Source organism: Tupaia chinensis, unplaced genomic scaffold (genome assembly GCF_000334495.1).
Source record: "Tupaia chinensis unplaced genomic scaffold, TupChi_1.0 Scaffold000706_1, whole genome shotgun sequence".
Taxonomy (NCBI): domain Eukaryota; kingdom Metazoa; phylum Chordata; class Mammalia; order Scandentia; family Tupaiidae; genus Tupaia; species Tupaia belangeri.
Window position 1 is genome coordinate 6,363,755 of NW_006160229.1, and position 16,395 is coordinate 6,380,149.

The 16,395-nt window shown below is 40.8% G+C and overlaps 1 protein-coding gene across 1 annotated transcript in view; it reads left to right on the forward strand.

Annotated features, from left to right (window-relative positions):
- LOC102474180 (cancer/testis antigen 55-like) overlaps window positions 1–13,778 on the forward strand; it is a 32,780-nt gene extending 19,002 nt beyond the window's left edge. The window contains exons 5-7 of the mRNA XM_014592497.2: window positions 6,905–7,049; window positions 11,070–11,182; window positions 12,961–13,778. Of these exons, the coding sequence (XP_014447983.2) occupies window positions 6,905–7,049; window positions 11,070–11,182; window positions 12,961–13,149 (447 nt within the window). The 3' untranslated portion in view covers window positions 13,150–13,778. The remainder of the gene's footprint in view (window positions 1–6,904; window positions 7,050–11,069; window positions 11,183–12,960) is intronic.
- The last annotated feature ends 2,617 nt before the right edge of the window (window positions 13,779–16,395 follow it).

Genomic DNA, 16,395 nt, shown 5'->3' on the forward strand with positions numbered 1-16,395 from the left:
AGGAAAAATGGCGAGTTATATACAGCTGGTGGGAACCAATTGGCTGCCCGAAATGCAAATGAGATAGAACAGCATGAACCAATCATTGATGTGGGTGGATCTCTGCCGTTGCCTAGAAACCCAACCACTTCTGGGGAGAACAGTTGGTCACATGATTTCTGAGAAACGGTTTACTCAGTGAGTTAGTGAAGCTTAATGGTTTCCAAGATGGCAGATAGCTCAAGATGGCTTCCGTATGCAGTGCTCGCCACAAATATATACCAGACACAATGTGGGAGGAGGGTGGGAGATGGCAGAGGGTGAGATAGGGCACAAAGGATGGGAAAAAAGGCAAAATATACAGAAAACAAGAAATGGAAAATGATTTGTTGACAATAACACATATGTTGATGTGCTTGATTGAGCCAATATACAGTGTATTCTCAATGGAAAAATCTCATTTTGTATGCTATAATGATGTACAGTGAATGAATGTAAATAAATAAATAAAAATAATAAAAAAGAGAATTATTTATCCACTTTTATTTATCATTATTATTTTTTGAATTTCTTACAGGGCATATGTGCTCACCAGAAAGAGTTAGAGAGAGAGAGAGAGAGAGAGAGAAAGAGAAAGAGAGAGAGAGAGAGAATGAGAAAACAAGCTGCCAGGTCAAGGACTCGAATCGCGGTTGAGCCATGTGGGATTTCAGTGCCTTAACCACTACGCCACCTGCTAGTTCCAAGCTAGAGTCTTTTATACTAGTAAACGGTTTACTATATATAAGTCGTTCTGAAAGAGTTTACATTGGATAAAAATTACTAGGAATGTCTTTTGGAGATGGAGAAAGGAGCAGGATTGGGTGAAATTCCTTTAGCAGAAGCCGTCTGGAGCATTTATCAGCAGTGACGGTAGTCCATCCAGCAGGATGTGTGATCAACCTAAGGAAGACTGTAAACCTGGAATTATCCTGAGAAAGAATGTTCATGAAGATCAATAGGGAGGGGATCAGCAGTTAGCGTAAAGGCTATGTCACTGAACTCCCATGTAGCCGACCGCAGTTCGAGTCCTGGACCCGGTGGCTTAAACTCACGCCGGGCATGTGTGCATGCATGCCCAAGATCCTGAGAGGAGAATGGAGGAGAAGGGATTGCGGCGTGGCCATCCCCCCGGGGGGTGATTTCTTGCTTTCTGCCTCTCTGTCTCTCTCTGTCTTTCTGGCGAGTGCACACGCCCTATAGCAAAAACCTCTCCAAACAAACAAGCAAACAAAAGATCAATAGGGAGGGACTGTAATAGTAAGCAGATTGATCAGCTACCCTCACTTCCTCTTAGGTCTTGGCCCTTATCCATCTATCATCTATCCATCTATTTATTTATATAGCAATCTCTTTTCTGGATAAAATTCATCTTCAGAAAAGCTTTTGCAGTTATTTCCACAGTGCTGTCTTTTGACTTTGTTTTATGGTTTTCAATTTTTATATACTATAAATATGCTCATCTTGTCTATGTCTGTGGCTTTTGCATTCAGTAAAAATCTTAGAGATTTATTTTCTTCCAATTCATAATTTACACAAATATTCACTTAGCTTTTCCTATTAAAGGTATTTATTGATTTATTGATCTAAACAGTTAGCCTAGAATTGATTTAAGTGTGTAGACTGAGAGAAGGAGCCATGATCCATATTTTGTTTAGCTGATGGCTACCCGGTTGTCCTTTAGCATTAATTAGTTAATACACTTTGCCTCTATTGTATCGAACTGCCTCCTTTATCATATAATACATGCTCACAAGCATTTGAACATCTGCAGTCCCTGTTGTGTTGGTGGTATTTACAAGGGAAAAGGAACAGAATTGGAAAAGTGTGGGGTTAGACATGAACCTTGGGGGAAGATTCAGTCTGCAGTATGGCTGTGAACTAATAATGAGTCAGGGAACAGAGAAGTCAGTCATCCACTTGGATACTGACAGAAGTGGTGGTGGATAGATAGACTGGAGCCTGGTGCTTCCTTCTTCAAGGAACGTGAATGAAGGGGAAATGACCATGAGATTGGCATTGACTATTGGAAAATCATCAGTTGAGAAACCAACAGCAATGAATTGGGCTGTTTAAAAACAAACAAACATTGGGACCAGCAGTTGGTGTAATGGCTATGTCACCGGACTCCCATGTGGTCGACTATGGTTCGAGTCCTGGACCCGGGGACTTAAACTCACGACAGATGCATGTGTGTGCGTGCTCAAGATCCTGAGAGGAGAAAGCAGAAGGGGTTGTGGCGTGGCCATCTCCCCTGGGGGGTGATCTCTCACTTTCTGTGTCTCTGTCTTTCTGGTGAGCGTGCATGCCCTATAGCAAAATCTCTCCAAACAAACAAACAAACAGCGATTTACAGTTCAATGATTTGGCTTCATCAGAAACCTTTGAACAAGAAATTTCACTCCTGAAAGGTTTAATCTACTAGAAATAATTCAATCAGGCAATGTATTAAGATACAAGCTAAATGTCCAATGTGGAATTAAGGCAATACATTATAGTACACTCATTCTCTGAGATACAATATTTCCCTTTCAGTAATGTCTCTCATTCTCTTTTTCAATTTTTTTCTGTAGGGCTCATGCATTTTCAATTTTTTTGCTATAGGGCTCATGCACTTGCCAGAGAGACAGAACAAGAGAGAGAGAAAGGGAGGGAAAATGAGAAGTCACCCCCCCAGGGGGGATAGTCATACCACAGTCCATTCTCCTCTAATCTTCTTTCAGAAAATTGAGGATGCACACATATGCCCAGTGTGATTTTCAAGCCACCAGGTTCAGGACTCGAATTTCACAGATGGCCATGTGGAATCCAGTGCCTTAACCTGCATACCATCTGCTGGCTCCATAATCTGTTATTCTTTAAAAAAAAATTAGTCATTATGGTTTTCTTTTTTATTTTATTGCTGGAGGGCACATGTGCTTGTCAGACAGAGAAAGAGAGAAAGCACATCCCAGTGGGACATGGTCATGCCACAACCCCTTCTTCTCCATTTCTTTATCCTGTCAGTATTTTGAGCTCCAGCCTACACATGTAGGTTTGTTGTTCAAGCCTCTGGGGCCAGAATTCAAACTGCAATCAGCCACGTAGGATCCTTCTCCTTTAATGTCTGTGCTATGGAGTTGGCCCTATGTTAGTTTAATATTATATTCAATGTTAAATTTTTCTTTTAAAAGGAGGCATATATATTTGTGCAGAGAAAAACACTGGAGTAGAGTTAATGTCAAAATGTAGTCAATGGCTAAGAATGGATTGTGGGTAATTGCTTTCTGCTTTGAACTTATCTGTTTTTCTATAATTAACATGTATCACTTTTATAATAAAAAATCAAAGAAGGACTGTCACACTTTCAATAAGCAAAAAGATTTGTACATGTCTCTAGATAAATAAGGCCCTAATCTGACCCCCCCTTTATTTTTAGACATCTCCTCCATTTGAGGTTACTTTTCCGACTTCTATCTCATGCCCATAACTTGGAATCTTGAATGTTATGGTTTTCCTGCCTGTTTCACTATTGTTTTTTCTATCTTTCTGTTCATGCTCCCATCCCCATTTAGCAAATAAAATCTTTCTCTTTTTTCATAATCCTTTTCAAATCTGACTTCCTTTAAGTAATACCCTTATTTTCTCCTAGTCTAAAATTGTCCTCCTTTAGGAAATTTCTGAAGCCAGAAATACAAAATAAATTTTGAGCTTATTTTGTATTTTTAATCACAATTTTCTTAGAACTAATTATATACACACACACACACACACATATACATACAAACACACACACACATGCATACATTATGCCAGAGGGCATGTGCACTCATCAGAGGGTGACAGAGAGAGGAAGAAAGCACACACCAATGGGGTGTGGCATGCCATGATCCCTTCTCTTCCATCCCTTCATCCTGCCAGAATTCTGGGCACTCATACACATGCCTAGAGTATTTTTCAAGCCACCGATTTCAGGATTCAAACAATGTGGTTGGCCATGTGGGATCCAGCTCCCTTTACTAGGCAACAGGGCTGGCCCACCATCATATAGTTGATGATAGCGAGCACATGTGAGAGAGAGAAAGAGAAAGAGTGAGAGAGAAAGCACCCTCTATAGTGTCTTGTCACACCATCATCCTCTTTCCTCAGCCTTTCAGCTCCCCAGGATCTGGCCACCTATGCATGTGCCTAACATGATTTTATGCCCATCCAGAGATCACAAACCCATAGTTGGCCATGTGGCTTCCAGCACTATACTATGGACTGCATCACCTGGTTGTCCCTTTTTTTTTTTTCTTCTTTTGAGAGAGAGCTTTTTTGCTATAGGGTGGATGCAATCACCAGAGAGAGAGAGGAAGAAAGTGAAAAATCACCCCCAGGGGGAGTCATGCCTCAATCCTTTCTTCTCCACTCTCCTCTTAGGATTTTGGGCACCCATGCACACACCCCACATGAGTTTTAAGCTGTTGGGTCCAGAACTCAAACCGCAGTTGACTACATGAGAGTCCAGTGACGTAACCGTTACACCACATGCTGGCCTCATTGCCCCATATATGTTTTTTGGGAGAGGTTTTTACTATAGGGTGTGTGTGCTCGCCAGAAAGACAGAGAGACAGAAAGCGAGAAATCACCCCCCAGGGGGGATGGCCATTCCACAATCTCTTCTCCTCTGTTCTCCTCTCGGGATCTTGGGCACACATGCACACGCGCCTGGCGTGTGTTTAAGCCGCTTTTAATATTATATTCAATGTTAAATTTTTCTTTTAAAAGGAGGCATATATATTTGTGCAGAGAAAAACACTGGAGTAGAGTTAATGTCAAAATGTAGTCAATGGCTAAGAATGGATTGTGGGGAATTGCTTTCTGCTTTGAACTTATCTGTTTTTCTATAATTAACATGTATCACTTTTATAATAAAAAATCAAAGAAGGACTGTCACACTTTCAATAAGCAAAAAGATTTGTACATGTCTCTAGATAAATAAGGCCCTAATCTGACCCCCCCTTTATTTTTAGACATCTCCTCCATTTGAGGTTACTTTTCCGACTTCTATCTCATGCCCATAACTTGGAATCTTGAATGTTATGGTTTTCCTGCCTGTTTCACTATTGTTTTTTCTCTCTTTCTTTTTTCTATCTTTCTGTTCATGCTCCCATCCCCATTTAGCAAATAAAATCTTTCTCTTTTTTCATAATCCTTTTCAAATCTGACTTCCTTTAAGTAATACCCTTATTTTCTCCTAGTCTAAAATTGTCCTCCTTTAGGAAATTTCTGAAGCCAGAAATACAAAATAAATTTTGAGCTTATTTTGTATTTTTAATCACAATTTTCTTAGAACTAATTATATACACACACACACACACACATATACATACAAACACACACACACATGCATACATTATGCCAGAGGGCATGTGCACTCATCAGAGGGTGACAGAGAGAGGAAGAAAGCACACACCAATGGGGTGTGGCATGCCATGATCCCTTCTCTTCCATCCCTTCATCCTGCCAGAATTCTGGGCACTCATACACATGCCTAGAGTATTTTTCAAGCCACCGATTTCAGGATTCAAACAATGTGGTTGGCCATGTGGGATCCAGCTCCCTTTACTAGGCAACAGGGCTGGCCCACCATCATATAGTTGATGATAGCGAGCACATGTGAGAGAGAGAAAGAGAAAGAGTGAGAGAGAAAGCACCCTCTATAGTGTCTTGTCACACCATCATCCTCTTTCCTCAGCCTTTCAGCTCCCCAGGATCTGGCCACCTATGCATGTGCCTAACATGATTTTATGCCCATCCAGAGATCACAAACCCATAGTTGGCCATGTGGCTTCCAGCACTATACTATGGACTGCATCACCTGGTTGTCCCTTTTTTTTTTTTCTTCTTTTGAGAGAGAGCTTTTTTGCTATAGGGTGGATGCAATCACCAGAGAGAGAGAGGAAGAAAGTGAAAAATCACCCCCAGGGGGAGTCATGCCTCAATCCTTTCTTCTCCACTCTCCTCTTAGGATTTTGGGCACCCATGCACACACCCCACATGAGTTTTAAGCTGTTGGGTCCAGAACTCAAACCGCAGTTGACTACATGAGAGTCCAGTGACGTAACCGTTACACCACATGCTGGCCTCATTGCCCCATATATGTTTTTTGGGAGAGGTTTTTACTATAGGGTGTGTGTGCTCGCCAGAAAGACAGAGAGACAGAAAGCGAGAAATCACCCCCCAGGGGGGATGGCCATTCCACAATCTCTTCTCCTCTGTTCTCCTCTCGGGATCTTGGGCACACATGCACACGCGCCTGGCGTGTGTTTAAGCCGCTGAGTCCGGGACTTGAACCGCGGTCGACTACGTGGGAGTCCAGTGACATAGCCATTACGCTAACTGCAGGTCCCCATATTTTTTAATCTTTGCGTGTCATGCTATAAGTGCATTAAACTTTCATGTGCAATTAACATTTTAGATGCATTTTTTGAGAGAGATTTTTGCTATAGAACACATGCACTTGCCTGAGAGGCAAAGAGACAGAAAGAGAGAAATCACCCCCTAGGGGGCATGGCCACAACACAGTCCCTTCTCCATTCTCCTCTAAGGATTCTGGGCACACACACAGACACATGCCTGGTGTGAGTTTTAAACTACTGGGTCCAGGACTTGACCCCTACTTGGGAATCCAGTGACATAACCATTACACCATCTGCTGAACACAGATGCATTTTAATAATATATGAAACATGGGCATTATCTTTGCCATTATCCCATGTCTGTGCTTTATTTGTCATGTGAACTATATTCTCTAGTGTTGAGGATAGCTGTTTAAAATATTTCCTGAAAAATGACCTAAGCATATAAATTCCTATTAAAAAAATTGTACAATATTTTAATGAACTGTTTCCTTGTCTTTCAGGTGGATACTACTACTGGTCATTGTGATGGCCTTGAACTGTCAGAGCCTAGAATCAGAGTTTTAGTTGGTTGTATTTCCTCTATTAAAAAAAATATTGTCTATATTAATAAAAAAACTTACTTCCCTCTCAACAATGTTTCTGAAGGTATGATTTACATTTTTAAAAACATGTATCATTTAAGTGTTTGAGAGAATTTTATTGTATAACTTTTTCTACAGTGTACTTGACTTCAGTTGGTGGATCTTTGGAACTGAAAGTAATGTGTGCGATCAGCAGGTGGCGTAGTGGTTACGTCACTGGACTCCCACATAGCTGACCATGGTATGAGTCTTGGACCTGGCAGGTTAAAACTCACACTGGGCACATGTGCATGTGTGCTTAAAATCCCGAGAGGAGAATGGGGAAGAAAGGATTGCAGCATGGCCATTCCCCTGGGAGGGTGACTTCTCACTATCTGTCTCTCTGTCCCTCTCTGGCTCACGTGCCCTATAGCAAAAAATCTCTCTCTAAAAAAACGAAGTAATGTGCAACATAGGTGCAAATAGGTAATATTTCTAAAAACTCATACTATTATTATTAAAGAATTATTTATTTAATGTTATTTATTTATTATTATTATTTAGTATTATTTAATTTGCTATAAGGCATACGTGCTTACCAGAGAAAGAGAGGAAGAGAGAGAAAGTGAGAAAGCAAGTTACCAAGCCCAGGACTCAAACTATATTCAGCCATGTGAGTCCAGTGCCTTAACCACCATGCAACCTACTGGCCCCCATGCTATTGATTTTTATGTGTTCATTTGTTGAATTGAGTCAGTAATGTTTGGGTAATTTTTATTCATTTAAGTATTTAATTTTTAATAAGCTCAAAAATAGTTCTGCAGGGTTGCTAGGGATACTATTTTTATGCTTCATATGCTACAGAATTAGGTTTGAAGGTAACCTTTCTATTTATGTGTGTGTACATGTGTGTTTATTGTTGAATTCTATTTATAATTAACAGTTATGTTTTAAGATTTAATTTATACTCCAAACTACACTTCGTTTTGTTATTTGAATCTAATGCAACTGTTACATAACTTGAGTATAAAAGAGGAGAGTAGAGTGCCAGATGGTGGTGCAGCATTAAAATGTAATACTCTGTGATGCTGACTCACATGGGAAAGTTCCAGTTTTGTGCCTGAAGACCTCCCTCGGTATGCCAGGCATGTGAGTGCCAATGATCCAGGGCTGACTGAAGTCGGAATTAGATCTCAATATCAAGACTCTGTTGGGGTGTTGTTCCTCTGCCTCTCCCTCTGTTTCTCTCACTCATGGAAGAAATTATTAAATAACCTTCTTTTTTAATTTGCCAGAGGGCACATACTCTTGCCAGAGAGAGATGGAAAGGGCAAGAGAAATGGAAAGAGAGAAAGCAGTCTCTATAAGGAATAATCATGCTGCAATCCCTTCTCCTCCATCTGTCCCTCCTTTCAGAGTTTTCAGCATGGACACATATGCACACAGCATGGTTTTTCAAACTGCTTGGTCTGGGACTTGACCTGTGTGGTCAACCACATGGGATCTAGCCACCTTATCCCTCAGGCTACAGGCTAGCCAGATAACATTTTTTTTTTTTTTGCTATAGGGCATGTGCACTCACCAGAAAGACAGAGAGAGACAGAGAAACAGAAAGTGAGAAATCACTCCCCAGGAGAATGGCCATGCTGCAACCCCTTTCCTCAATCCTCCTCTCGGGATCTTAGGCACGCACGCACATGCACTCGTCATGAGTTTTAGCCACTGGATCCAGGACTCAAACTGTGGTCGACTACATGGGAGTCCAGCAACATAGCCATTATGCCAACTGCTGGTCCCAACTGTATTATTTTAATGTGTCTCGGTGAAGTCTTCTTGGGTTGGATCTGATTGGAGGTCTTTGAACTTCATATACCTGAGTATGTATAGCTTCCCCCAGATTTGGGAAAATTTCAGACATTATTCCCTTCTGAAATTCCTGTAATGTGAAAGTTAGCCCTCTTGATTGTGTATTTTATATCCCATAGGCTTTCTATATTTTTTATTATTTTTTTCTTTACCTTCTGACCAGATAATGCAAAATAATTTGTGTTCAAGTTTCTTTCTGCTGTATGATTGAATCTGCTGTTGAAGCTCTCATTGCATGTTTAATTCTGTTACTTCTTCAACATTTTCTTTTTGTTATTTATATTTTCTTTCTCTTTGTTGAACTCATTTTGTTCTTTCATTGTTCTCTTTTTTGCATTTTTTTATTATTTATTTTTATATACATTCAATCATATTGTTTAGCTTACAAAGTGAACATTTCTCCCCAGTCCAGTTGATCAACATATTTTCAATAGATAACACCATAATTCCCCATCCCGTCAATGGTCTTCCTCTGTATCCCTCCCCCAAATGACCTTCCCTAGGCCCCACTCCTCCACACACACTATATCTGGCATTTACACCCATATCTTGTGTTTGTATATTTTTTAGTCAATCAGTTTTGGTCGTAGAGTACCGACACTTGGTATAGATTAAGTGGGGACATACAATGTCTCTCCTTCATAGCCTGGCTTGCTTCACTCAGCAGTAAATCTTCCATATTCTTCCACTTTCTGTCAAAAGCCAGGGTTTTGTTGGTTTTTATGGTTGAATAGTATTCCATAGAGTGTATGTGCCACAGTTTTTCAATCCATTAGACCGTATGGGGGCATTTGGGTTGGTTCTATGTCTTAGCAATTGTGAATAGTGCTGCAACATCGATGTGCAAGCACTTTTCCAGTGAATAATTCTTCTGTCCTTTGGGTAGATACTGAGGATAGCGAGGAGTGGGATTGCTGGATCATATGGTAGTTCTATTTGTAGATTTTTGAGGACTCTCCAAATTGTTCTCCACAGTGGCTGGATCAATTTACATTCCCACCAGCAGTGCGAAAGAGTTTCATTGAGTCATTTATCTGTGTATTCTTGTAGCTTATTGAGCTTCACTAGAACAATCAGTTTTGAGTTGTTTGGTAATTAACAGAATTCCAAATCTTTTGAAGAGGTTACTGATACTTTTTGTGTATTCCTTTTGTGGTGTCATGTTTTCCTGATTGTTTGTGATCCTTTAGAGTTGCAGCAGTGTCTGCACATTTGAAAAAGCAGTCACCTTTTCCAGATTTATTGAATAGCTTCAATAGGGAAAAACCTTCACCACCTGTGGTGGCAAGGGGGCATGCTAGAGTGCACTGAGGCAGTGGGCCTAGAGAAACAGGGTACCAAGTGTGGGGGCGTGTAAAGACTCCAGTTTCTGGGAGATTCAATGTCTCATTTTCTAGCGTTACTGCTGCCATGAATAGTAATCAACATTTATTCGGTGATTACTATGCATAAGGAATAATTCTGTGAGTTTTACTTTTTTTTTTTCTTTTGGAGAGGTTTTTGCTATAGGGCGCGTGCACTCGCCAGAAAGACAGAGAGACAGAGAGACAGAAAGTGAGAAATCACCCCCCAGGGGGGATGGTCACGCCGCAATCCCTTCTCCTCCATTCTCCTCTTGGGATCTTGGGCATGCACGCACACACACCCGGCATGAGTTTAAGCCACTGGGTCCAGGACTCGAACCATGGTCGACTACATGGGAGTCCAGCAACATAGCCATTACAACAACTGCTGGTCCCAATTCTATGTTTTATAAACATTGGTTAATTGTCAAAGCGCCTCTATGTCATGAGAACTATTATTGAGAACTACTTTGTAGGTGAAGAAACTAAGGCATGGAGAGGTTAAGTACCTTGACTAAGGTTACAGACTGAGTACATGGCAGTGTCCGGATTTGAATGCAGGTAGCCAGTATTTAGGTTCAAACTTGTGCTCTTACCTATGTACTTGACTGCCTATCCTAAGGCATGAATGTGACCAGTTGTTTAATAAATCCTTTGCTTCACCCAGAAAGATCAGCTGTGATGCATAGTTCATTCTTTTCCCCATATGACTTTGTTAAATCAGTAAAGGAGAATCAATGTCTAAAGGATTATAAACGTCCCTTCTGACAGAAAAGTTTACAAGGTACAGATCTAATAGAAGTTCATTTAGGGTATACTACCATAGCCACACACTTTGTAAAAATTAACATGACTTAAGATATAATAACACTCAAATTTCTTGATGGCTGTTTTAGGTTATATGCCTTATAAGGGTGACTGGATAGAAGTTGAGTACTCCATCCCACCAGGCACCTCCAACATCAGGGCACACTCAGTGAAGCCTGTGAACTGTAGTCATATGGAGGAGGTAATTTTTTTTTCCATGTTGTACTTGGCACTGTTTTCTTCCAAATCTCCCTTTAGCAGTAATTTGCATGCCCAGAAATCTAGTGGGTGTTCTGAAAAATCTAGAAAGTATGAGAAAATATGTTCTTTATAAAGAGGAAGCTACTTTCTCATTGAAATGGAAGGATTTCCAAGAAGAAATAGCTAGAAAACAATGTATGTAACATGTGTATAATTAAGATATAGTTAAGTTCTAAGTTATATAATTTATTTGGTATTAGAATGTTATTAGGATATGCTGAAAACAACATAAAGCAAAGCAACTTGTGGGAAAGAATATTCTTGGGAACAAATGAATGGAATGGCTTATAAGATTAGAGATTAGCAGCAAAAGCTATGTATGATCTGTGGAGTGGAGCCTGAAAAGGAGAAGGAAATTCAGTTTGAACAAAAGGTACAAACTGTGTGTGTGTGTTTAGGGGGGGGGGACCAGCAAATGGCATAATGGTTACATTGCTGGACTTCCATGTAGTCAGCTGTGGTTCAAGTCCCAGATTCAGTGGCTTAAGAGTCACTCTGGGTGCATCTGCATGCATGCCCAGAACTTGAGAGGAGAATGGAGGAGAAGGGATAGCCACGTGGCCATCCCCACTAGGGGCTCATTTCTCACTTTCTGTCTCTCTGTCACTCTCTGTCTCTCTGGCAAGTGCACATGCCCTATAGCAAAAACTTCCCTTAAAAAATAAATTGTACAAATGGGCCAGGAGGTGGTGTGGTGGTTAAGACACTGGATCCTAAATGGCTAACAGAACAGTTCCAGTCTCACTCCCAGTGACTTGAAAAACATGTCAGGCACATGTGTGTGTGTGTGCTCATAATCCTGAGAGAATGGAGGAGAAGGGATTGTAGCCTGGCCATCCTTCTGGGGGGTTGATTTATCACTTTCCTTCTCTTTCTCTCTCTCCCTGGCAAGCACATGCATCCTCTAGCAAAAACAAACAAACAAACAAACAAACAAAACAACTTTAAAAAGGTACAAATGAAAGAATGAGTTTGGAATGTGAAATGTGGAAAACTTGATAGCATACAAAATGACTTCAAGAAGTTCATGGAGGGACCAGCAGATGGCATAATAGTTCCATCGCTGGACTCCCATATAGTTGACCACTGTTTGAGTCCAGACCTGGTGGCTTAAAACACACTGAGCACAGGTGCTTCCATGCCCAAAATCCCTAGAGAAGAATGGAGGAGAAGGAATTGTGGTTTGGCCATCCCCTCTCAGGGAAGTGGGGGGTGATTTTTCACTTTCGGTCTCTCCAGTGAGTGCATGCACCCTATAGCAAAAATCTCTCTAAAATAAAAGTTCATGGACATTGGAATTTAAGTGCAAGTTTATTTTTTGTGCAAAAACTTAAAATCCATGTATAGTTTTTTTCATAATACACATTTCCTGTAAACATTTTGAAGACCCCCTTATACTTAACTGCTACTGTTTTTTTTCCTCACTGAACTGTTCTGTCAACGCGAACTGCAGAGGGTAATGGCCATTGTGGGTAATATCTAGAGCAAGATTTCTCATGGAGACCTGGCTCCATTTCCAGGGATTCTGATTTTATAGTTCTGAGGTGAAATTATGGGTACAGGTACTAAGCACCCCTGGTTGTTGCCAGTGTGCCAGCCCCGTTGGGAATCAGTGCTGTGGATGGAGTGACCTGTAGATGAGAACCCAAGAGAGAAGGTGTAGGGCCTGCTAGAGGGCATTATGCTTTTAATAACCATTTCCACCATTGATCATTGCAGGTCTGCATTTTCAGCTTAAATGGAAGAAATGGGGTGATAGATGATACTATCTTCTTCACCTTGGATTCTCTGAAACTTCCTGATGGATATGTACCCCAAAAATATGACATCGTCAATGTGGATGTAGTGGAGAGTACTCAGTCATGCTGTATCTGGAGAGCAGTTTCTATGTCTCCACTGCACATGTAATAACAACAATTTGTTGGTCTGTGTTTATGTTTTCCTCTATAGGCATTAAAGGACCTGGTTTAATGTAAAAACTTCTATTAGTAAACCGAAACAATATTTGGCATAAAATTCATTGGTAAATCCAATTACGATATTAGATAGTTCATTTGGGACCATCAACCCACTGTAGGGAAGTGTCTTTTCCATAAAAAGCGTGCTAAAGCTAGTTACTATAGGAAAGGATTCTTGGAAATGACACTGCAATTAAATTTGAATTCTTTGTTTTCCATGGGCAAAGGTGGATTCCATGGTGGCAGAGGCCCTGAAATAAACATCAAAAGAAAGCATTTAACTCAAGAGGAAGTAAGGCTTGCATGCTAATGGCCACGATTGAAAGTTACAATTTGCTTTTAATTTTGAGTCTCTTCTAAGTTCCCTATTCTTATTTTTTTATATTCTGTCACATGCACAGTTGGCTAGTTGTGTTTATTATTCATCTGTGTCCCTCTTTTCCATGCTAGAATGTAAAATCTACAAGGAGAGGATTTTTTTGGTCTATTATTTCATTAATACATTACTGGGTACTTTAGAAGAGTGCCTGGCACATAACAGGGGAAGATGAAATGTTTTTAAATTCTATGAATGAGCAATCTGACACACAGTGATACTTCTTTTTTAAAAATAAAATAATATATTATTTTATTAGTTAGTATTATTATTTTAATTTGACCAGAGAGAGAGAGCGAGAAAGGGAAAGTGAGAAAGCAAGCTGCCAGGTCCAGGACTCGAACTGTGATTGACTTTATGGGAGTCCAACACCTTAAACACCATGCCACCTGCTGGCCCCAACAATGATATTCCACTGTGTTTAATATATCACTTGCTTTCTAGGAATAAAATTGTTAACCAATCCATTAAGACCCAAGTTTATTAATATTATTTTTATTTGTTACCCAAAAGACCTTCAGCTCAGGTGCATATGGCCCTGCTCGAGCCACTTTGGTGGAGAGCTGCAGCCCATGTGCAGACCTGAATTAGGAGACAGACCTGGGGCTCCTAGAAGGAAGGGGAAACTGCTTACCATGGGAAGGATGATATTATAATCCCACACAAGTGCACCCCATGAAATGCAGTGCCTTCACCTAACAGCGTATGTACCCAGGTAGCTGTCATCTAGGGGAAGGGCTGTATTCCCTGGAAAGTGGCTGTAGGCTCACCCCCAGTCCTGTGATTTATAATCCCACCATGATCCCCTGGATTCAGAACAGAGTTGGTTCTGAGTTTGCTTTACAGCTCTAGTGGGACCTGCCAACTGTCTAGTGGTTAGTTTCACCCTTTAGAGGAAGGTTGCATGACTATCATGTGGAGTTTGTTTTCATTCATTAATTCACTCCACACCTTCTTACTGATTCTATTTTATTTGCCAAGCTCTATTCTAGGCATGGGAGTTATTGTTTGCAACACATAGAAGTTCTAGATCCTAATAGAACTTATGTTCTGTTAATGCACCTGGGTTTCCTGTCAATGAAGCAGTAGCTCTTAGCACAGAAGGGGGAGGACAAGTGGGAGCTGTGGCAGCTCCAGGTCCCTGTGAAAGTTTCCATTTAAAAACAGTGTCACACCCTGTGGAAATTGGAGAGAAGTTCACAGCTATACTTGAGAGATGCATGGACCATAGGTTGTCCCACTTCCCCATTTCACTCTCCAGTTTGAATGGGACAATCAGATATTAAATGGTATGAAGTTAGCTTCAAATTCAAATATTTATAATACTGTTTCCATATGAAAGTCTCTGACTTTTGGGACCAGGAGTTGGTGTAATGGCTATGTTGCTGAACTCCCATGTAGTCGACTGCAGTTTGAGTCCCAGACCCTGTGGCTTAAACTCTTGCTGGGCGCGTGTGTGTGCATGCCCAAGATCCCGAGAGGAGAATGGAGAAGGGATTGTGCCATGGCCATCCACCCCTGGAGGGTGAGTTCTCACTTTCTGTCTCTCTGTCTCTCTCTGTCTTCTGGGTGAGCACATGTGCCCTATAGCAAAAACCTCTCCAAGAAAAAGAAAGTCTCTTTGACTTTCATGAGATATTAGCAGTGACATGTTTTTAAAGGATTATTTTTTATTTTAACTTTCTTTTTCTTTCTCTTTCTTCTTTCTTTTTCTTTCTTTCTTTCTTTCTTTCTTTCTTTCTTTCTTTCTTTCTTTCTTTCTTTCTTTCTTTCTTTTTCTTTCTTTCTTCTTTCTTTCTTTCTCCTTTCTTCCTTTCTTCCTTTCCTTTCTTTCTTATTTTAATTTGACCAGAGAGGGACAAGGTGAGAGGGAGAGAGAAAGTGAGAAAGCAAGCCGCCAGGTCTTTGGACTCGAAAGACGCTGGGAGTCCAGCGCCTTTAATCACCACGCCACCTGCCAGCCCCAGCAGTGACTTTTTTTTGGAGAGAGATTTTTGCTATAGGGTGTGGGCACTCACAGGAGAGACAGAGAGAAAGCCAGAAATCACTCCCCAGGGGAAATGGCCACACTTCAATCCCTTCTCCTCTACTCTCCTGCTGGGATTCTGGGTATGCACATTCAGGTGCCTGGCATGAGTTTCAAGCCACCAAGTCCAGAACTCAAACTGCTGTCAGCCATGTGGGAATCCAGTTCCTTAACCACTATGTAACGTATTGGCCCCAGTGGTGAAATTTTTATAGCTCAGATTGGCAAGTCCCCCCACCCACTGTGTATGTTTTTAATCATAAAACCTTTATTCTCAGTCAGGGCTCAGGTAGGTTTATGCAGCCATAATATGTAAAAGCAAAACAAAATTATTTTCAAATTTTCTCTGCTTCATGTGCTATATTAAATCAATTTTCAGATTTATAGAAACCCACTGTGACTAGTGATAATTTTTTGTTTGTTTTTAGATTTTTGCCATAGGGCATGTGTGCTTAGAGGAGGAAAGGGGAGAGAGAGAAGGAAAATGAAAAATCAATCCCTAGGGAGTATGGCCAAGCTACAATCCATTCTCCTCCTGGGATTTTGGGCACACATGCACATACACCTAGTGTGAATTTCAAGCCACCATGTCTGGGACTCCAACTGTGGTGGGCTACGTGGGAATCCAGTGCCTTAACCAACACAGCACCTGCTGGTCCCAACTAGTGATAGTTTTACAAAAGATCAGCAGTTAAATGAGAATGACTTGTTCAAGTATGAATACATCGATTAAAAGATGCAAAATTTTTAAGACCAGCAGTTAGTGTAATGGCTATGTCACTGGACTCCCATGT